Source organism: Camelus bactrianus, chromosome 5 (genome assembly GCF_048773025.1).
Source record: "Camelus bactrianus isolate YW-2024 breed Bactrian camel chromosome 5, ASM4877302v1, whole genome shotgun sequence".
In the NCBI taxonomy this organism is placed as follows: Eukaryota; Metazoa; Chordata; class Mammalia; order Artiodactyla; family Camelidae; genus Camelus; species Camelus bactrianus.
The window spans coordinates 45,682,574-45,706,873 of NC_133543.1; the positions used below are offsets into that span (position 1 = coordinate 45,682,574).

At 39.8% G+C, this 24,300-nt stretch overlaps 1 protein-coding gene across 1 annotated transcript in view; it reads right to left on the reverse strand.

Moving 5' to 3' along the window:
- Nucleotides 1–13,021, reverse strand: part of IFIH1 (interferon induced with helicase C domain 1) — a 50,784-nt gene extending 37,763 nt beyond the window's left edge. Inside the window, exons 1-3 of the mRNA XM_010971381.3 lie at nt 12,250–13,021; nt 5,770–5,941; nt 1,055–1,195 (exon numbers count right to left, since the gene is read on the reverse strand). Coding sequence (XP_010969683.2) covers nt 1,055–1,195; nt 5,770–5,941; nt 12,250–12,705 — 769 coding nt within the window. The 5' untranslated portion in view covers nt 12,706–13,021. The remainder of the gene's footprint in view (nt 1–1,054; nt 1,196–5,769; nt 5,942–12,249) is intronic.
- Nucleotides 13,022–24,300: the final 11,279 nt, after the last annotated feature.

The following is a 24,300-nucleotide window of genomic DNA, read 5'->3' on the forward strand; positions in this document are numbered from 1 at the left end:
TTAAGCACAGCCATTTTTACAGATTAAGTTATATGCACTTACTAAATAAACTATATTAAAACAAAGGTAATGAATATTTAAAACTCATCACTGTCTAGCCATCTTACTAGATTTTACTATTACCAGTCCTATCAAGGCTAGTTAAGCCTATTGTCTTTGGATGGTGGAAATGCCAACTAAACTGTGCGCCACTGCACACCTATTCAACCTGGTGTGCAGCGACACGCTATGGGAGCGTGAACGCAGCCTTGGTGGGAGTGTTTGCACCACGAAGACTGGCATGCGCTACAGAGCAGGGCTTTTCTCTCTTCTCCAGAGAGCTGCTTGTTAAACATTTACCAGCACACCACAGACTTCAAGCAACTATTTCTGTTGAAAAATAGAATGTGGCCTTTTGGGGGACAGAGGAGAAGAGAGAAGGATTTTCCTATTATAAACAAATTAGAAAGGGGAAAGGATTAAATTCGTTTGATTCTTCCTTGGCTGTTCCACACGAGAAGAAGCAGGCATGGTGGTATCTAGCACTCACATCAGTTAGTTACTGAAATTCAAGCCAAGCCTGTCTAGCACCCGGTGGTCTTCCTTTCCACAACCTTGACTTTGGTCTCTATAACCCAGCGGAACCTCTCCGAGAGAGCCCAGTCTGTCAAACAGGGAGAAGGCAACAGCCTTATTTAACTCTCGGAGCTTTGGATGAGTCAAACCAATTCATGTATTTGAAAGTACTTCGAAAACCAAGAAATGTAGGACATTATGATATTATGGTATTTATCACATTACAAGAACCATGGATATCTTATAAAGTAAAATTAGAACCCAATGTGCTCATATTCATGACATAGTAATATTGCATTAGTTTTGAAAACATTTTTAGTCACCAAGAGGAATTATTTTCATTTAATCTCCTCCAGAAATATTATTTTAATGAAAAGACAAAACCCCAAAGCCTGCACTTTCTCTTTCTGTTGAACAGAGCCTGCTATCAACGGCGCACCAACTGAGTCCTTCGGAAGCAGTAATTAGTGCCTGTAAAGCATGTGTGTGTTCCAAGTACCTGAAACCACAGAAGAATCAGCAAAAGACGATTCCGATGAACTTTTCTCTATGTCCCACACCTCCAGACTGGGCTGATCTGTGGCTGAAAGAAGTGGTTCTTTAACTTCAGGACCATCTTCCCGTGACAAATTCCCAGGCTCTATAAATAAAAGTATTAGAAGGTGAACAATAGTGCCGTGCACGTTTTAATACAGTACCCGTTGCTGCTCTTGTTATTTTGAAACGAAACACGGGTTCCTAATATTTACCTGGATATATGTAAATACTCTGAAACACTAAACAGAATGTAAATTGCATTGCAAATGTAAGTTTTTGTGCAGAATAAAGAGCTGTCATTTTTATTTTGAAAACCAAGTGGGGGATCCCTAGTAGAGATCTGCCTAAATATACTTCAATACCTTGACATTTTGAAAGGCTGGGAACACGTGTTTTGTTCTGACACAGTATTTTTATTTTTAATATGAACACAGTGAGTAATTCTTTGTGATGACTAAATTCTATCTAAAAAAGCCAATATAATAAGTACTATGCTGACCGTGAGAAAAGTGTGATAGTTTCCTATCTGACCATCACCTTTAGGAAGAAAGCCACTGATTCACATTTAAGGCTGCATTAATGAAAATGCAAATTTGGTGGTAGTTTTTCTTTAGCTTGTGCTCTTGCCATTTTGTTCTCTCGCTGTGTGTTCCACACGAGCTGTACATATGCTTTAATGTCAGCCTACATTCACGTCTTCTGAGTTTCTGGAGATTTTTTGGAAATTTAATGAAATATTCTGTATCTTTCCTTTCTCCTCCCTTCCACTTCTCTCATCTGAACTTTTTCCCTTCAACTAACATGTATTGAGTGTTTTCCTAAGAACTTATGTGGGATACCAAGGAAAACAAGAGTTTCTGCCCTTCTGAGGTACAGTCGGTCAGAGAAGATGGATGCCATGAAGAAAATGTCTTAAAGTATTTTCAATTAGCTCATTTTAAAAAATAAGGAGAAAATGTACGCTGTGTACACTGGAAAATTTCCTGAAGAAAGCTGTTCTGACTTTGGAGCATCTCTTTAGACAAGATGACCTGACAGGTACATATTAAGTGTGTTTGGGGTTTATAATAATAGTAGCCAGTTTATTTTGTGCTTCACCAATGTCAAATCATATAATCCTCAAGATAACCCTTGGTGATAAGAGGAGTAAACCGAGTCAGAGAGGACAAGCGCCTGGTGAAAGGCACACATCCAGGGAAGAGAAGAGCCAGGATTCAGGGTCAGGATCCAGAGACCAGGCTGCTGTGGGCAGAGCGGCCAGCATAACAAAACACTGCAGATCGAGCGGCTCAAGTAACAGGAACTTGTTTTCCCCTAGTCCTAGAGATCAGAAGTCCACGATCAGCGTGCCAGCAGGTTGGTGTCTGGTGAGAGCATATTCCTGAGGTTGCGGAAGGTCTGCTCCTCGCCGTGTCCTCACATGGTAGAGAGGGAGAGGGACAGAGGTCTCTCTTCCTTTTCCTATAAGGCCTCCGTCCTGGTGGGGCCCACCCTTCTGAACTCATTTAACCTTAATTACTTGCTCAAGCCGTATCTCTAGACTAGTCACACTGGGAGTTAGGGCTTCAACACTGAATCTGTAGGGGTGAGGGGGACACAGTTCAGTCCATAGAAGCTCCTACCACATGAGTACTCACAGCTAACAGCTTGTTCTGGGCATCAAGGCCTGCTAGAAAAATGTTTAGATTCCCCTAAGAAGATGGACAGCTCAGCAAACAATATTGAAACCCTTGACTCCCCTGACTGGGTGTTCTGAGGACTTGAGAAGTAGTAAGCCCTGTTTATTTGGGTTGAATTGGTTGGGAGCAGCTTACCTGCTGGTAGGGGTGGTAAGAGTCTAGAGTGCTGAGCCCAGATGGGGATTGCATTTTCCATCCAACCTTCAAAAGAAGCTTAGAGACCCCTTTGTCCTTTGCCCCCTGTCTTTGTAAGAGCCCACCTATCTAGGTCAGCATCCATCATCACCAACTTTGCTTGAAAGAAGAAGCCCTGATGTGAGAGGACCCTGTCAGGGAACCAGGGAGGGAGAAAAGAATGATGGATAATTGATGCCACTTTTTTTTTTCTTTTCAGAAGGCCTTTATCTCTTAAAGAAAGTGCTTGGCCTTAACCAGCCAATATATGTGCCTGGGCTGGGAGATTTTGGATAAACTAGTCCCTAAGCCATTCTGAAATAGATGTGTAAAGACTTAATCATAATACAAAGTTACGGCATATAAAAAGGGAAGTAAAGAGGAAGGCATGTGGATATTAAGTAGATATATGTGATCAGGTGTGTTATAATACAGGTATTACACGGATGTACTTTACCTAGGATTGTTATTTTTCAAAGAATTATAATTTGAAAAAAATCACATTAAACTTCTAACAAGGCACTTTGTAAAGTGGAACTTGAAAATATCTCTGAAAGAAATACATTGTATGTAACTTGCTGCTTCCCCTCCCCACCAGCAAAGAAAGAAATATGGCCACACATGTCTCTGTCAGAAGCTAGAAGACACTTTACAGCTGATCTTCTAGACTTTTTCCTAAACAAGTATGCCACTGTACACAGTTGTAAAATGGTTTGTACCCACTACTTTGGGGGATGGATATGGCTGTGTGATCCTAGAAAGAGGCCTGCTCTTTCTAATATCCCTGGATACACTGAGGCCAAAATTTCCCAGGGAACAAAAAAATCAAGACTATAGCCATGTCCCTTTGAAGTCCAAGTCCTAGAATGGTTGTCATGGATGGAAATGGTCCTACGAGGTCTTGAAAGGGAATTCTTCTTGAGAAGAAGTGATCTGGGCTGGGGTCCAGCTCATCCCCAAGGTGTGTGGAAGAAATCTGGTCTCATCATTATCATGTAAGTTTGCCTGGACATCCCTTCAGACTTAGCAAACTGACATTAGAGTTATGCTGTGGAAATAATAGCTGGGCCGTAACATATAAATGCACAAAAATGTCATCTTGATGTTGCAAGAAAGTGGTGCCACTCAGCCCTTTCCAGAGAACTGACAACTGAAGCAAATAAAGATGCTTCCTATTAATAAAGATTTTTTATACAGTTATAAAAAGAAACTAGGGACCCTGCTGGTGAACACATCATGGAATTACTGCCTGGATTCTGAAAACTGGATTGACCACCTTTGGCTGAACAAGCCACTACCTCCCTACCCTGCAACCAAATCCCTAAATAATTTCAGAGAGCCTTTTGAGCTTTTTACTTTGTGGCCATCTCAAACACACTCTGCACAGCAGCTGTTTTGGAGTAAAGCAAAAAGGCCATTCCCAGACACTGATTATTCCTACTCCCTGTGGTTCATTTACACACAGGTCCATTAATGCCATTTTATAATTCTTTAGGGCTTTTTAATACCTCATAGTAAAATTATTTGTATGTGTGTATCTGTCTGTCTCTGGCTCTCTTTTTCTCTCTCTCTCTCTCTCTATATATATATGTATTTATATACAGTGTGTATTTCTAAATACTGAGCCAAATTAAGCTATTTCATAAATAATACAGCACAAAAACACAGAAGGGGTGGGAAAGGATAAACTGGGAGTTCGAGATTTGCAGACACTAACTAATATACATATAACAGATAAACAATAAGTTCATACTGTATAGCACAGGGAACGATATTCAGTATCTTGTTGTAACTTATGGTGAAAAAGAATATGAAAATGAGTATATGTATGTTCATGTATGACTGGGGCACTGTGCTGTACACCAGAAATTGACACAACATTGTAAACCAACTATACTTCAATAAAAATATATATACACACAAAACCCCATAGAATGTAAAATAATACTGCACAAAGCATAATATACCATTAATTATCTGTTTTCTTTTGCATAAGTAACTTAGAAAATTGTTTACTGTGTATCTCACTCCAGTAGAAAGTGCACTACATGGGAATAGGGACTGGGTATGTCTCATTTAAGTCCACATCCCCAGCTCCTAGAAGTGTCTGGCATATCGCTGGCACTTGTTACATGTTGACTGAATAACTGACTGAATAAAAGAAGTGAGGTAAACTTGAAACAATTACAATTCATTTAAATCATTCATTACCAATTAAATTTCAGTTTCTCTTACATATGATATTTTTGAAAACATAAGATACATCCTTTGTAAAGAAAAATAAGATAGCAGTTTATATTAGATTTACAAATAATGTATGTGAGTGCTATAAAATGTTGTTTTTATTGTTATAATTGAATAATTTTTAAAACTCACAGGAAGTAATATTGCAATATGTTGGTGATGACAGATCTTTTATCAGATATTTAATAAATTCCTTAAAAATGTATACAGACGTCCAGAAAACTATGCCGCAGAGTTGTAATAACCACTAAAACGTTTTCTTCCAATCAATGTTAAAATTATCTTGATAAAAATTTCAGACAATCACTTCGTTTCCAAAATAAGATGGGAATCGAAAAGCATGTTGGATGGGGGTTGGCTGCCCATATTCCAGCCCAGCTTGCAGAGTGCTGCAGTCTGGGGAAGTTCATCTTTTCCCAGGCAGCAGTTTCCTCATTAGTAAACAGAAGAAAACAGATTTCTCAAATTGCTTGAAATTTTGATTTTAAGTACCCTAGTATTTGGCCCTGTGTCTAGCGACCTCACTAGCCCCTAGATCCCGTGCAAACCACGAGCCCTCCCAAAGCAGAACGAGCGGTACCTGCGATGCCTTCCGGGCAGGCGGAGCCTGTCAACTCCTGCGCAAGCCCAGCGTTTCCCGTCTGCCTCAGCACAGTCAGGAATGTGGAAAACCAGTTTTCCTTCTGCACTATCCTTCTCAGGAGCTCTCTGACCCCTGATTCGTTCCCATTATTTTCTGCAGCAGAAGAAATCTGTTTTAAGAGAGAAGGAGAATTAAAGAAGTCCAACATCTTATGAATAAATTTAAACAGAACTAGCCCTTAGGAAAGTTGAACAATTAAGCCCATGTATAAAGGCTCATGTGCAAACACTAAAGAAAACAGTAATGCCACCCATAGCAATTCTGGATTCTAGGGAGGAAAAATGGCTGGACCAAATCCCCCTTGTATATGTGCACCATTTTGTAAGCTGCTGAGATAGTCAAACACACTTAGGAAGCAGAGGTTTTACCGCTGCCATTCTGAATAAGGGGTGCAAAAAAATGTCTTTACTCTCTAGCTAAGTTGTATCTATTTGCATCAATTTCTTCCTGTACATCTAGGGCTTGTTCTTTCTCTCAACTCATGCAGTCTGCAAATGGGAAATCAAACACTTCTTATCCAACCTCTCTCTTCCTTACTACCATTATGGAGTAAGTAACTACCATCACAGATTTACATCCTTCATTATTTGCACCATTTATTATTGCTATAATACTTTTTTCTTAAATTTGTGTTTACTTAATATTATAAGGCAAATTCATTTCTATATTCTTTTTTTTTTTTTTTACAATATGGGGCAGATTTACTTGTATATCCATTCATTACTATCTTTAGTCTTCATTTAATTTCTCTTTTAGATTAATCTATAAGTCTTTCAAAGTATGGGTCATTTGTGTAATCATTAACACAGTGCATCTCCCCAGTTCTTAATACAGTACCAAACATTCAGAGAAAAGATCACATTTAGACCAGAAAATGAGACAGGACACCAACAGCCTGCTGCGCCACTAGGCAAGCCACTTCATCTCTCCAGACCTCAGCTTCTATATGTGTAAAATGAAGCAACTGAAAAGAAATTTTAGGGTTTCTCTATCATAATTGCACATTAGAATCATTGAGAGAGCAACAGAAAATACTGATGTCTGGAATCTGTGCCTAGAGATTCTGATTTGTTCACACTGGGAAACCAGAATTTTTTTTTTTCCAAAAGCATCTCTTGATTCTAATCAGCAGATTAGGTGAGAAATATTGACTTACATACTCTTAAAGGTCCTTCTCAACATTTACCCATCTTCTACATGTATAATTTGGACTGTTCAGCAAGATCGTTTCTTACAAAATTTGTGTATATCCTAGTCCTGTAAATATATTCCATAACCTTTTAATGTCAGGAATTTGCAGTTTTGGAACAATGCCTGGTACAAATTCAGTGTTAGCTATTATTCAAGATGACTGGGAAAAGCATCTATCTTTACAAACATTTCACCAGCAGACACTACTTAGTACAAGATTATACAGCATGATTTCTACCCAACAGGTATGTTCGTCTTATTAGCTAATAGTTAATTATGTTATTGCAAAGGCTTTGCATATAGCAACCCAACAACTCTGAAGGAGGTACCAATATTAACCCATTTTACAGATCAGAACTCCAAGGCTCAGAGAAGTCCAGATATCTCCCTAAGTCCACAAAGCTAGTAAACAGTAGGGGTAGTATTTGATCCCAGGCAACTGGCTTCTGAGACCAAATATTGCCTTCCTGAGCTATAATCATAGCTAATAACTGTCTCAATTTTAAGTTCATTTTCTGACAAGAAGTGATTTTAAAACGATTCCTTGACTTAATAAAATTTAGGTGATTTCAGTCCACCTCCCCCACAGCATTTCTAAGCAGATTCTTGCTCATTTCCCATTTTTCTCGAACTTCATTAATTTTCTAATGGAAATTCTTTGTCTTCTGTGGTGTGTGTAACATCTTTATTATTATCCGTTAATTTAAGCAATAGTTGCTGAAGATGTTAAATGAGACTGGTCTCAGCACCTTCTTTTAACTCAGCCATTTCCATTTTTAATTATCCCATCCTTTAATCAGCTTTAAATTCATTCCACAAAAGTAATCAGAAAGAATTTCTCTGAAATGAACAAGCGGAGCACTGTAATAAGTACTTTTATTTTAAAACCTAAGCATATTATATCCACTAAATTTTCCTTAGCTACTAATCAGTTAGTTGATCTTCCCTGTAGAATCACATTTGTCAAGCTTGCTTTGTCCTTGCTGAGTTCAGGCATTTGAGAATCATTATGCCATTATTTCCTACAAGTATTTTCACTATTTGCACGTGGAAATATATAAAATGCCTGTGCAATTTTACCAGCTTCATCAAGAGTCTGAATTTTAAGAAACCTTCCTAGCTTGAGTGCTAGAAATTCATTGTGATGCAACACAATTTTTTTTAACATAATCTGTTCTCCTGAAACACAGGAAAAATATTAAATCCCAATATATACCTTTAATTACTGAAATCCTAGGAAAGTGAGTATTTTGACTTGAGACTGAAACAGGACATATAAAGATTCCTAGTCTGTTCCTTCCCCACTGAAGGTTTTCTCTGAATATGAAGTTTAAAATGTCTATGGATACATTGTTAACTAATTTATAGAGTATAAAATAAATGTGAATATGTGGATAATATAATCCAATGCTTTCATATTCTGAATTCTCTGATCTATATTTTTTCTTTCCAACACTAATCAGTTGAGAAACCAGTGATATTTCTTTGAAGCACTGGGTTGCCAATGCAACTGTAAAGTTTGATAAAAATGCTTTCTCCCCTCAGAACAATCTTAGATAGCTATTTAAATATAACGGTGACTTTTTAATATAGCAGAGCTCAACTCTCAGTACCCGCAAATCAGGAAGCAAAACTCATATGTTAGAAACAAAGGATTTTCAAGGACAAGTTAATGCCTTTCTGAATGAGTATGTGTTGTCATATTGACATAAGTGAGTTCTTATTAGTACTTTTTCTTGCTAATAAAATTCTTATCCATTCTAATTTAGCTGACAGTACAATGAGCTGGAGGGAGACCGACTCAGACACTCAACCTCATGTAGACCGAGCTGGAGGGTTTCTACCTGGACTGATGATACTCTCTCTGGTTCTCCCGTGTAAACGAAAGCTATATGGGGTCTTCCAGGACCACAGATGTTTAACGCTTGAACTGGCCAAGGGTGAAACACGCAGGTTGCTTAAGCTGTTCTGACTGATATTAAGACACTATGAAAATGTTTATATGGTCCAGAGCTCATGGCTAAGTCATGGACGTGCTAAGGTGATAGTTAGCATCCTAGACAGAAGCAGCTCAGCACAGGGCGCTCCCTTACGGCTAGGGATCGTTCTACTGCAATAATTCATAAAGCGACTCTTGTCTTTATTGCCGAGTCTCCAGTGTTTACAATAGGCATTCTTTAACTATTTGTTAGAAAATGAACACTGACCAATACTGCATCATAAACTCCATGAACGCACAAACAGTATTAGTGTTACTCTCCAATCTTTTCAGCCCTAGCGTGGTATCTGGCATACGGAACCACTCCATAAATTTAAACCAAATGAATGAATCATCAATCAATTAAATAAATTTCTTCAGGTTCTTGCTGGATACAAAACTAAATCTAGGGTCATTTTTAGAAGCTCTGATGTAAGGGGGGCAGGGATTGCAAGGTGGAAGTGGGAATAAGATAACTAGACCAAGTAGAAAATGTCAACTGGAAAACAGGTAAAGAATTAAAATATTTTTAGAAGTCCTGATTTCTTAGTTAAGTGCTATCTGAAGATGTCAAAGAGGCAAATTTGGAGATCTTATGTTCATCATCCATCCAGGCCCCAATGCTTGGCAAGGCCATTTATCACATCAGGTGTTTTCCATTTCTTATTCCAGACAACAATTTGGAAATAAATCCAATCAATCAATACTTAGTAAGCACCAATCTTATACTTAGTTCTAGCTAGGTTCTGGTTTCATCCTTAGTTGAAAACATAGTTACTTCCTCCAATCACAGTTTACTCCAGGGACTTCAGGAGGCAGATCGCAAGTTCAACGTGGGATATTTACCTAAGTCCCTGAAACTTTAAAGTCACAAGGAAGGGTAACAATATAAATGATGGTAGAAATCATCATCATATCAAAATAGCTCTTTATTATTTATAAAGCTTTTTCATAAACACTTTCCCTCATGTTCACAAACATATTATACGTGAGAGAAGAAATTATTATTATGTCCACTTTCTAAGTAAATTTAGGATCAACAAACTAAAATAACTTGGCCCTAAGTAACACATATAGTGAGATCATAAATCCAGGTCTTGTCATTCCAAATGCCCATCTTTCCCTCCTATACTTTACTGTTATAAGATAAATACTCATCAATGACACCGTATCAATGTGCTATAGATTCTTCTAAACCTAGTGTTTCCTTCCCATCATCTGCCATAGCTTACTTTTGATACTGACGGTACACATAAAATGACATGTACAAAAACTATTCCATCATCTCACACAGACACTGTTCCTCCTCAGAAACCCTCAAATCCATGGCTCCTCCAGCTTTCAGAGCCTCCTTTGAAATATGAATCTGAGGGAGAATTTGGGTTGCTTTGGCCTTAACTGCTACTAGGACAGAAATGTCCCTTTACTCTGTATCTTCTTTGTGTCAAATCCCTTGAATTCCTGCTAGCTGCCTCCAAGCTTGCCAGAATCAAGAACTTGGATAAAATCTAGCTGGCAGAAATACAATCCAGGCAAGACAAAAGTGATGCTGATAGGCAGAAGTATTTAGAGTAAATAAGGAGAAGTGCTGTTTCACTGGCAATCGGGACATCATACCCACCAAACATAAACAGCTTTGTGGTGTTACTGGACTCTGTTGCTTCTGGACTTCCTAACAGCTACTGTGGCTGGAAATGCCATCTTCCATCTCCAGCTGGCTTGAAGGCTGCATACTGTCTTCCAAATTAAGATTCTGCCACAGTGATGTACACATTTGTCATATCCAGCTGGACTACTATAATGCGTTCTAGCTGGTTCTCAATACACAAAACTACATAAACGTTACAGACAACAGTGTAAAGTAATTTACTTGTTTGGGAAAACCAGCAACAAAATTAGATGCACACTTGGGTCTTTGGATAGGCCTTATGTCTGTCAAGTTGAAAAAGGAGCATTAACTTTAGTCACCAAAGAACAAGTCATATTATGGGCTGATAGGAGTCCAACACCCAGAACTTTGTAACGAGGATATAAACAACTGATGAATTAAAGGGAAAGAGAGAAAGACGGAAAATGTCAAAAAAAAAAAAAATAGCATGTTAGAATTCGACCCCAAAAATGGGTTTATTTACCTACATGTCTTTCAAAATAAGACTTCTGACAAATACCCTAAGTCAGATTCAAATGGGTCATCATTTCTATACTTCACAGTACATCCTCACTCACTGAAAAAACCATGAACAATAAAACAGTACATTAAGTGTAGTCACCTGTAAAATTCACCCTGTCCAAGTGCCATCTAAAAAATCCACTATTCCTTTACTAATATGGAAAACTACAACTATCAACATATTTTTTCAATTAAATACCTCCAATTTTTGGATTCGCAGAGAATGTTGAAATTTTGATTAAAGGAAATAAAAGGTGTGTGTGTGTGTGTGTGTGTGTGTGTGTGTGTGTGTGTGTGTGTGTGTGTGTTATATAGTTTCCCCATTTGGACCAAAATTAAATAGCATAGTGCATAATATAGCCAGAGATTGGCAATTTTTTTTCCTCTAAAGCCCAGATAATAAATATGGCTTTGTGGGCTACATGGTCTCTGTTCAACGGCTCTTGAAGCCCAAGAGCAGTTACAGCATGTAAATGAATGAGCATGGCTGTGTTTCAATAAAACTTTATGAACTGAAAATTTTAAAATTTAAACACCATTCTTAGCTTTTGGGCTCGATTTAGCCCATAGGTTACGGTCTGCTGAACTCTGTTCTATGGAACTATACAAAATAAAACATAAATTTCCACATCACCAGGTCCTAAATCCCAAGCTCTGCCCTGACTTCTCAAGAGACCTTCACAAGTAATTTAAACTGCCTCGGTTATCTCATCTGTAAAACGGTACAGCTAATAACATTAAAAGCCTCAACAGATTATTTTGAGGATGAATTCTGGTGATATATTTTGCAAATGATGCTAATTGGACATAGTAAATGTTTAATAAATGTTACCTAATGGCATACATTATTATTCTTGAGTTAACGCCTCTTTATTTCAATGAAAGAATTAGAAAAATAACTTTGTGCTTAAATTTTCAAAACTATGTTTTTAGGAGCCTAGACATCCTCTTCTCAAGGAAGAAGGGAACCAAATTTACCTAAAGATGTCGAAGAACATTGGAAACGGGGCAAACGAAGGAAAAACCCTGAGTTGCAAAATCCACCTAAAAGTCCAGCTCCATTTGAATTGATACCTACCCGATTTCTGTCTTCCACTGTCAACAGTGTCTCCTCCACACATTTATCCAAGACATCTGTAACTAGAAGCTTGTCCACCAGTGTGGGCTGAAGGAGGTTCAGCAGTTGGAGACACTCATCGTGAGCGTTCTCGAAGGATGGGGAGGGCAAGTCGGTGAGCTCCGGGTTCATATAGCGGGCGGCTAAAGGGTTGCCTGCTCGCAGGAGGGCCTCCACAAATATCCTGGCCCAGCCGAGGGGCCAGACCCCGTTCTCCAAGGTGTTCAGAAGGAGATCAGCTGCCTGAATGTTCCCGGTGGTGGCAGCTGCCCTTTGAATCCGCTCCTTCACCTCTGCGGGCAGGAAGGTCAGGTAGTCCAGCACCGGCTCCACCTGGATGTATGTTTTCACTCTGGCCCTGAAGCACGAGATGAGATAGCAGAAATACTTGTCTGCGGAATTCCCATCCGACGACATCTTTCCTTCTCAGAGGAGCGAGAAAATTCTCGCAAGTCGACGGACAAGTTGCCGTTCTCCGCGCCTCAGACGAGACGTGAGTCCCGCAGGGTCTGCAGCACCGCGCCCCACGACGACGAGGCCCCCGGGCCGGCGCGCGGGGGCGCAGCGGCACCTGGGCGGGCGGGCCGGGGGGCAGGTGGGCGGGACGCGGCGGCGGGAGCGCCGGGCGGACGGGGCGGGCGCGGCCCCTCGCGTGTGTGCGCTGCGCGGCCCGGCGCGGGTCTGGGGCGCCGCCGCTGCGCGCCCGGGGAGGGAGCTTCGAGGCCAGCTTTCCTCCCGGCGGTTATATAGTTTCCCTGGCTTGTTTCTGTTTCGATTCTCTTCTTTCAGTAGTTTCCACACGTAATTGGCCGGGCGGGGCGTGTCTGTTTGGTCGGGGAGGGGCCACTCTTTGCTAAGTTCTGGCGAGATGAGTCCTTTGGTTAAAGGGCAAGGGAAAAGGAAAGCGAATTCTCTCTTCCACCGAGTAAGACAGGATCGCTCCAGTAGTGTACGCGGGTATTTGTCTGTCTTGCAGGGTTTGGCCCCAAAATGCAGGTTTCTTTCCCACGGCCGTCTCGCTTCACCCTGGGCGTGAAAGCGCGTGATTGGAGACTTCCCAGCCCAGAGGTGAACAGAAACCGCCAGAGACCCTGATGTCAACAGGAAGGTGTTATCGTTGACGGGTGAATGCAGGCAGCCTCTGGCCCCGTCTGAATGGTAAGATTACAGGGCACAGGCAGAGAGATGAAGCTAAGAAGGCATCTTTTGAGAGATATGTAACCCCAGAACCCCAGGATGAAGGGACCTCTGCACCCTTTCCAGAATAAACCTGCCCTGCTGAGGGTGCCCAAGAACTCTTTTCTCTGGGGATTTGTGGGTGGGTATGAAAAACAGCAAGTAATGATAAACAATTAACTTTATTGCCTCATGCATAGATTATAATATTTATTTGGCTCTGACCAAGGCCTGGTGACAGACGCCGAAAGACTTGAACCACCAACTCAGTTTAGGAGGAAGCCAAGACGGAAGGTTTGGTATCGCCCAGCGTGTAAGTTCCCCATATTCTTTAATATACAACTTTCCTTTAATAAAACAAAACAAAATCCCCAACAACTTATTTTTGATGTAGCTGCCATTCTTTTCTTGGATTCAATACAGCAAGTTTTGGCTGGAGCAGCTAGGAACTTAATTAGCAACTAATGTACCAACTTGTAGTAAACATCAACATTTGTCTATGTCATGAGGGAAAAAAAAGACACCCACACTGAAAAATGGCAGCTTCAGTTCAGTACGGAAGCCACTTAAATCTGAGTCCTTCAGGTTGCCATTCACACAAGGCATTCTGCAGCCCTGGCTGACTGTGGGTGGTGGTGTGTCTGCTTCAGAAGGAGAACCTCCTGGTCCAGAATTATATGGAGGAAGGAGGGGTCGTTTAGGCTTTAAGAAAGATACATTGAGGGAAAGTAATCTGTTAGCAATGCACATTCAGTGAAGTTTGGATAGGCCAGGGAAGCCTGGTGGTGTTTTGGACTGTATAAGAGAAATACGGAATCTTTGTATTTATCGGAGGCATACAAAGTACCCAATTGAGTACTTTTTGCTGTTGTTTTATTTTATTCACTAATTATATTATGTAGCTAAGCCTTTTTCCTCCCCCCAAACGGTAAGCTGCTTGAAGAAAGGACATATAGACACAGGACCAGTACAATACTCTACGAATAGTAGGCCCTTGCTGATCCCCCCCCCCCCCAGTGGGAATTTTATCTGCCTTGCCTCTAGCAGCTAAACTAAAGTCAAATACACAGTGAAAGTTGTTGAAGTGCAATGGAACCTTGGACTTGTAGCTGGGCCTGATTTGTGCTATTCTTTGCTGTCTCTTTATAAAACATTACCGTATCTTTTCTTCCTTGAGGACATTTATCTTGTAGATAGAAGAGAATCACATTAGATGTTGGTATAGAAATGTTCAGATGATTAATTTTAGTTATGTGTCTACAAAGATACCTTTTAGGGCAATTACACTATGGTCCATTCTCACCTTCTCAGGTGCTGGCAGGCTTGATTCAGTCCGTTAAAGCAAAAACAAATAAGCAAACCAAAAAACATTCTGGCCCCTGGTATTCACACTTCTGTCCTGTAGTTTCAAACACTGGGGAATGAGAAGGGGTTGCTGATTAAATATGGGAAGATAACTTCATCTTCATAACACCACAGAGTTGCTGTCTTTGGTAAGAGAGGGTCAGATTTAGACGTTTTAACATCTGGTAATTTAGGTTCTATTTATTCAGTCACTTAAGCAATGTTTATTAAGCATCTGCTATGGGACCAACGCTGCACTAGGTGCTGTTTACAAAACTAAACAAAGTTTTTACTTTTATGGCACTCACATTCTAATGGGGGTGGGAAGTCAGAAAATAAATAATAACTAGAAAACATACAATGTGTGTGGTGAGGCTGAGTGCTGTGAGGACTGTGGTAAGATCTACCTAAGAATGCACATGACAGTTTCACTGGTTGATTTTCTGTATAGACACCCTCTCCTGGTCCTCCCTGCTAGCATCCCATAATATCCGTCTATAACAATACATATTTCCTGTCAAGTAAGAGTCATTGTGCTGGATGAGCACTGAGTGATGAGGACTGATTGGGGAGGAGTGCCTGAGGGAAAATAGAAAGAAACGTCTTCTTTTAGGAATCTACCGTAATCTTGAGAGGAACACTTCTAAAGGAGGGAAGTTGAGGAGAAATAAAGCCAAGCCACAGTCTCTTAAAATGTAGCCTTTTTCCTCATCTATAGTTTTGCATCAAGTTTTAGTTTAGTTTCTGATTGTTTAGTTTTCCTCTGTCAAGTGTCTTGAAATAACTTTCATTATCATCCTCCTCACTGTTTCCAAGTGTAAGTTTCTGTTTCCTTTCTCCTTTGAGGTAGGAAATTATGCTGACCTATATCGTTTCCTTCTTTTCTAGAGCTGCCTTTCCTTTTTAAACCCAAAAGAAATATTTCAGTCTCCATCAGTTTTAGAAGTCACCTTTTAGCATTTTGTTCTTTAAGTAGCAATTCAGGGAGATACTAGATAACAAATTCTTGCTGTTAGCCAACTTACTATATGAGGTTTCCACAATTAAGAAGTAGTAAAAATCATAGCTGCCACTTCTTTGACAAACTAGAACTATAATGTAATGGCCACACATAACAGTAGTGCTTTTCCAAAGAAAATGACAATAAATTTAATTTGATGAAGAAATGCTTCTAGAATTGTTTTTCATTTGTTTACTAAATTGTATCAGTAAAGAGACTACTCTGTGTAATTTAAAGTTAGATGCCCTTCAAGTAGCAGAATAGAGTTGTGATTAAGCAGAGAGGCCGTGAGCTCAGGATGTCAGGATTCACATCTCAGCACTGCCTGTTAATTGTTGTGTGATCTTAGGAAATAACCTCAAATTGAGTTCTCAGCTGTAAAATGGGAAGGTTGATAATACCAGTACTGTGTCATAAGATTGTTGAGTACTTAGCGCCGGTCCTGGCACGTTATACGTGCCCTGTTGGTGACTGCCGGCGTTCTTAGACAGATGATGAGCAAGAGATGGGGCCAGCCCTCGGTGAATGTACAGTTTATAAGGAAATAGCTTAGTTATGCACATAAACATTATATAGTAACTAGCCATTTAATTGCGTTTTTACATAGGATCCTTTTTCACTAGAAACGGAAGCTGATAGGCTGATTTAGCAGAAAAGTTTGTTAGAAGGATACTGTTTATATTTCAAAAACATAAATAGGTCCAAAATAGAAAAGGAAATTCTGGCTACGTTTACTAGATCAGGATACCCATTTCTTAATTACTTCCAAAAATTCAGTTATAAAGTGTTTGGTTTTGAGTGTGCACATGTAAAAGCTTTTCTACGTAACGAACAGTTTTGGCAAAAAAATTAGATGTTATTGAAAAATTTTCCAAACATCCGTTTTGCTAAATGCTTCCCCCAAAGCTTAAGTCCTTTCAAAGCCAGTAACTTGCATATTTGCACATGTTTTGTTAAAACAGCACCTTTGCCTCAAAAGCATAGAATGGCTGTGCTTCTTTTACTTTATTTTAAAACAAAGGCTTAAGAGCAAACCACAGTCAAAGGTAAGTAGAGTGCTGTTGTCTTGTCCTTGAAATCGTGGTTGACGTTTAGCTATGGGATTAGATGGCTTAGCCTGTGTCCATTCTGATTGAGGAGCATCTCTACTTGTCGCTTAGTACCCACCCCATACAATTAGTTAAATATTTTTATTTCACTTCAGCTCCTGTATAACTGACAAAGTCATGAAGTAGGAGTAGGGGACATGAATTATTGCTGTAGACTGAGTTATTGGAATCAAATATTGAGATAAGTTGAACCAAACTTTTGAATTGCTTAGTCACAAAGGGTTAAACTAAGACTTAAAAAAAAAAAAAGATCATCAGTTACCAAATATTTTTATTTTAATGCAGTAGATTATATCAATTACATTTTGAAATCTTATTTCCTCTTCATCCGAGCCCTTACTTTTAAGTTTTTGTTTGTATTTTATGATATGTTATTACAGCTGTAGATGTGAATATTTTCTAAATAAATATTCATATATTTATTGAGGTCCGTGTTCAAATATTTTAGCTGATAGGGATCGAGAACAAAATACTTGGATACCAGAGCTCCAGAGAGCTTCTCAAGGGCTAGAGATTGTGGTAAATTTAAAGAGCAGTATTAATAAGAATGGAGGAGGAAGGTGTGGAGGTGAAAGGCAAGAGAGCTATGGGAAGGGAAAGAAATTCAGCTGTTAGATCTTGGAAGTAGAACATTTCAAATTGCTAGTGTTATTGCTTTGTGACAAATATCAGTATACATGGAACCTGAATATATTTCATAGCCTATTGCCAGACATGCTATCCAGCAGATTTGTTCCTGAAATTGAATATTTTAATAAAATTCATTTTTATTTAAAAATAGTTTGTATTCTCTGCAGAAATTTCAGGGGAGAAATTGTCATATTGAAGGAGATTATATGAATTACTTATAATCCCATCACCCAGAGATAGGCATTATTAATATTTTAAATGTATTTCCTACCACTATCTTATTGCATAAATATATGTGTAAATGCATGTATGTGCACATACATACACACACTCAACATCTGTTCAACAGACAGTGAGCTGATATGGTCTCAGTTGTGAGGAAGAGATTTCCAGGGACCAGCTCTCCAGATGTAGTTCCCATTGACATTCCAAGGGGAGAAAGAACCCGTGAGAGACTCCCTATGGCAGGGATGGCCAGGATGTGTGAGCGGCAGTGCCCCGGATTGAATAACAAGTTCATTCCTGTGTTGTATTTGCTGTACTGACCCTTCTTTGGCCTAGAGCTTTCCTGAAAGTCGGCCACAAGTAATAGATTTGTGTTGTGGTGCTTGGATTAGTAAAGGAGACACAGTGGCCCCACGTGGTGGAGCAGATGTGCATAGAAAGTGTATCTGTAGAAAGTGAGACAGGGAGCACGGGCGGAGAATTCCATCCAAGGGAGGTGCTGAGAGCCGAAGCCCTCTGGGAATCCTCAGACTTCTTGGGATCTGAGCCAGGCTTAGCGTGCTCTGTAGGACAGGAAGGCCATCTCAGTACTCAGCTGCGAGGTAAAGAACACCCGAGGAAATGGGCCCAGCAAGAGGGATTGATTTTTCTCATGTAACAACTCAATGAGTCATCGAGGTCAGAACTCTGGGATGTGTCCTGTAATTTTCTTGGCTTTTCTCGCGTGGTTGCAAAATGGCTACAACAGCTCCAAACATATCTTCCTACAGCTTCAATGAAAAGCATCTTGTTGGGGGATAGAACATAGAGTCTCTCCCATTTGCCTTTTCCCAACAGTAAAGAAAAATAAAATGTTCCTGGAGTCCCCTAGCAGGAACTTTGATATGTCTGCTGGGCTGGACCTGGGTTGTGCCCCTAAAGTAAAATGATATCCATTCAAAACTCTAAACAATTCCGATTTCTGATAGTAAGGTATCGTTCGTCATAGGAGCGCTAGCCATTTTATACGAATACGAAAATACAAAAATAATCCAAAGGAGCCTAGAAAAACTTGTGTTCTAGGTGCTTTCCTCACCTGAGCACACACATTGCCCTTGAAGAGCTTCCCCATTAGGAAGTTCAGTTCCCTGTTGTGGTAGAAAGTTGTTCTCAGGCCTCGCTGCATATTTGACTCACGTGGAGAGATGTACACAAGTATCCACTGCATCAGAATCTCCATGACTGGAACTTCATTGTCAGTTATTTCTCCTTTCAATTCCGCTTGTGACCCCACTCTCCAGCCAGAGCTGAGAACTAGGGAGCAGGGCCTCTGTTGGTTTAGGGCCAGCGGAGAGTGCAGTTGAGTCTCATTATTTGCTATAAAGGCACTGAATTAGTGAATACTGAACCACTGTTTCTGGGGAAGTAGAGAATTAGGTTCCTGTGAGCCACTGGTCGCAACATTTCTAAAACCAACCAGTACATAACCTTGTTTTGTTTGTATTTCTGTTTGAAGACCCTTTATTTAAACTGTATTGTTGACTCCTTAACATTGAACTCAGGGTCAGCAATACCATGACTCACATCTGAATGAAACTTATCTAGTACATAGTTTCTTTGTGAGGCCAACACAGCCTTCCTGTGCTCAGATACACTAGATAAAACTTCAGGACTATGCTTGGGGCCATTTTAAACTCTGAAATCACCAACGAAAGGCACAAAAATGCAAAAAACTGGCACTAAGTATATGGTGAAAAAGACACTGGTTTGCAGGACGAGAACTGAAACAAGGAACTTGTTTAACCTCAGCTGGGAAAATTAAATTTTATAAAATTTTAAAATATTTTTATAAAATATATTCCCTGATTACAGCTAAGAGAATTTAATGTTTTCTCCTCTGAATGCCTAATTAGAACATATGTGTATCTGTGCATCGCATGTGCGTGTCTGTGTGCATGTTTGTGTTGAGGGTGTATAGATTCGGCACCCCTCCGGCAGCTTGCGTCGTCTTTTCCCAACCTCAGGACTGGTACACAGGTTTAGAAGTTTATTGGCACGGGTGGTTTCATTTCATTGATTCTTTCTCCCTCAAACGCAGTAAAAACCTCAAGAGGGACATACTCTTATTATGTAGAAGATTTTAAAAATTTTAATGATAGAGTGGTTCCAATTATTTTATTGCTATAAATGATCTATTTAAAAATACTTTAAGATGAAGGTAAAGAAGGTAAAGATAAAATCACATAGTGGATGAATGTTAAACTGCAAGCATGGACTGCGGGCGACACCTGATCTTACACATCTCAGAAAGGTTTTGTTTCTCAGGAGCAGACTGCTTAGGTGCCCATAGATGTGCTGTGGGTTGTTAATTAGGAATCAAGAATGACAGCAACATTTAGCATTTGTAGAACACTGCAGTGAATGTAGAGAAAACCTGAACTTCCTCACAAAATGAACTCTGAAAGCTGAACCAGGTGCTCAGGTGGGGCCAGGCACTGCCTGTGGCTTATTTGTTGTCCGGAACCTCGATGACTCAGCGTCTCCTCCGCGGAGCCGGCACACAGAGAGCAGCGCAGGTCGCGTCCTACGCTTTCAGCGGTATCCAGGCCATTCTCAGAAGGGGACTCAGCGGGGCAGCCTCCCCTTGCCGCCTTCCTCGGGTGCCTCTGCACTGCCTCTGGCCGCTGATGCCGTTGCCTCTACCGCCACCTTGTGGGGTTTTTACTGTCCAACCTTCACTGTGTCAGAACTGACTTCGCTGGTCTCAAGTAAATAAAATTGTAACTAGGTGCAGTTACAGATTTTTTTGGCAGATAGCAGAAAAGGGAGATCATCTATATTTCCCAATGGGAGGATAATTTAGTATAAACTTTAAGTGTTATGTTTTATAAAAACAGAACGACAGAAAGAGGACTGACTGATCTGCTGGTAGGGAATTTCCTCATTTTGCAAAGGACAGAGACTTGTAGAAGTTGTGCCTGACATCACAGCCAGCAAACAGATGAACTTGGAGTCAATAATCAATCTCTAAAATATTTAGTGAACGTTTCCTTCAAGAGTTAAAATAGGCAGTAATAACTAGAACAATTGTTTTAAAACCTAGGTTTTATTATTATTATTCCATTATAATGAGGACAGAAGATCAGGAGATGATTGCCATTGGAAAAAAACAGCTTGTTGCAGTTTCCAAAAGGAGAGGGCATACCAGCCCATGCAGGGTCACATGGGGGAAGAACCAGGGTCAAGTAGGAGGTAGGAGGAGAAAGGGGAACGCTTGGGCTTTATTTTGGTTTCCGTGGGAAAGGCCAAGCAAGGCAAGGTGAGTAGGGTTAGAACTGGCTAGATTGAATAATTTTTCCACAGGCTCTGGGTGTAGAGGCTGTCCCTTGTTGCCTAGTCTGTGGCCCTGGGGAGATTTGTGCAGAGAAATACTGCCCTGTGGCGTGTAAGAGCCAGAAGTTGAGTTTGGGCTCTGGACTTGCTCCTTGCATTGAAAGGCACACTCCCTGGTGAGTCTTTCGCTACCTCTAAGAATTGGCTAGTCCTGGGAGGGACAATCTTTCCTCAGTCAGTGAAGCCCCTAGATCCAAGAACATCAAAATACAGAAAATAGGAAAATGTAGTTAGTACACCAATTAACATACTCTGCTAAAATCAGAGAGTGTGGGTAAATGAACGCAATTAGTAGGGTTAATAAAGGGAAATAGTCCTAACTCTGATATTGGTGTTAATTTATTATCTGCATGATATGGCTAGCTCATAGGTAATTTTCTACAGGAACGTTTCTCAAATGTCAATCAGGAGGAAATACCAAAACTGATCTAAATGATAGAGTCAATAAGCCTGAAGATACATGTTTGCTGAGTTAACACTTCAAGGTTGGGATCACAATCATTTAATTTTTCAAATTTATACTTAAAAAACTCTATTTCAGCCACATGCTTTTCCAATGGAAATCAATTGTGTTTCCTTCTAAACAGTTTTTACTCCATGTGTACATTTATTTAAAATAATATACCGTAAAGAAGTGTTACACAGGAATTTTAATTTAAATAAATATTTTATCTTTCTTACCCATATACCTAGATATTTGCTCTCTATGTCCCCACTCATTCTTTTTTGGTACTGTCTCTTCATTTAATTATGTTTTCTGATATCACTAACTACCATTTTGACAATTTATGAGCACACTGTGGCCTAAAGATTCTGTTGCTAGGTTACATCCTCCATTCTCCTCCCCCTCCCCCTTGATTCTGGGCTGGTTGCCATAGTGCCTCTTGTAATGGGTGGCTCAAGTCTGTACTGGAATCATGGCGGCTGAATAAAAACCTGGGTTCTCTCATTCTCCCTCTCTAGTCTACATAGCCTAGTTGCTCAATCAAGCATTTGAATTTAATTCCAGAGAGATTCACCTTTCAACATAATTTTTCTATAAGTACTTAACCTTAGGCAGTTTATCTGGATTTTTGCAAAACAGAAAAATTACATAAATTGAGTCTCTAATTAAAGAATCATTAAATTTTGGCAGAATTATAAGTGTAAGGCATGGAATTTATTTTTCTTCACCGTGTTTGATCTTTTCCACTTGCCTCTAAAGATCCCTGCTCCACCCATTGAATTGTTCCCTAGGAGGCTGACCTTTACAGATTGCATTCATGAGCTCCCTTTTCCTCTGGCTTCAGATTGGGATTGGCCAAAGCAATGGCAGAGACTGGAGGCAGGGAAGAGAGTGAGGCTGCTCCCTTCCATCCAGCTCATGCGTCCCTCTGCTGAAGGTCGTGTGTGTGGTGACCCTCTCCACACGGTTACTCTCACCAGGTTTCAGTGGCTGCTTCCTTCCCTTGCCCCTCAGCCTAAGGGTGATAATGGATCCTTGCTGTTGCTTGCACTAAGGTGATCTGCCATCCCTTATTGGTGCCTCTTAACTATGTCAACACCTTTGTAAATAGTGACTTTATTACCGTCCCTCAATTACCGTGTTTGAGTGTGTCATCCGCTTTTTTGGTAGATGTGCCAGCAACTGAGTTTTATGGATAAAGGACAGAAAGCAAAGCACATGTTTGAGGTAGGCTCAGTTGAGCAGATCCTGGATGGTGCATTAACTGGGCTCCTTATATCCACTCAGGTTGATTCTAGCACCATCACTGATCCTGGGTCCTCATCTATGTTAATATAAGCCCTAATTCCTATCCTCTGGGACCTTACAAGAACAGTACTAAACTCTTTTCTTTTTTTTTTTTTTTTTTTTACTTCAATTTCTGATTTGAGATAACTCAAACAATAAAGTGCTTTATAGCTTAATTCTTAGCTTTTAAGCACCTTAGAAAGCTTTAAGCATGGAACTTCATTAATTCACTTAGTCATTCAAAACTACACAAACACTGGATTGCCATTTTACAAACATGAAAATCAATCAGGTCATGTTTTGTTTTAAAAGTATTTTGCAACTGTTTTGATCTGCACCTACATTCACAATGTACCTTATTACTATCTCAGGTTCCTCTTGAAGTGTAATTGGTGCTACTTATTTCACAGGATTGTTGTGAAGATCAAATGTAGTGATCTGCTAAATAGCTGTGAAAAAGTGTCATGCACTATATAAATAAATAGACTGTAATTCTTTTCATTCTTATTACCAGGTCTTATTTCCACCAGTAGTTTGACATTGATGGGGATAGGGGTGGTCTTAGCGTCACACATGCACAAAACACTTGATGATTAGTGTGCAAATGAGATGGCCAGTCCTTAATCTATTTAAGAACTGGACCACTTTTATATTTTTGCTTAAATTGTTTTAGTCTTTGGTAGGTAACTCACACTCACATTATACGTAATCAAGTTACTAAAGGGATAAGCACCAGCAAAAAAGACTCAATCAACGTTATTTCACTTACAGCTTTCTAGAAGGTCAGTTTTGTGAGTGTATGATCTTATATTAATATGGAGTCTGATATTTACAAGCATGAAACCTGGATTTAAGTTTTCATGTAGGTGTTTTTCCAGTATTGCCCGAGTCACAGATTACTTTGCTGAGGCTATTAATCTTAGTGTTGCTGCTTTTAGTGAGCATTAGTTGTGGACACACACTGTGGTCAACATTATATATAGAGCGTTTCTAAAGAAGTTTGAATTGAATCCAAGTTGCTTAATAGGGTTTAACAATCCAAGTGAGGATGTATATGTTCATCCATTCATTACCTTTCTAAAGAGCCCTGTTGATACATATATGCATTACTGTTTATTAAATTGCCTTGGAGTTTCTGCCAAAAGAGTACTTAATATTACCAGAATTAGAAATAGAAAACTGTGTTGTTGAAAGCCTGGCTGAATAAGCTCACTTTGTCAAGTAGCTGGTCTCAGTAATAAATGGTAAATGGTATCTGGAAGCTTATTATACCTCTCTTTCCTCACTAGTGGGCAGAACCCTTAGGCAGCTGATGAAAGAAACAGTTTTAGATTTTAAATGAGAGTATTACTGGATGGCTTAATTTTATACTGTCATGTTTTTACGGCTTATAAAAATAACACATATAGAATCTTCATTATTCC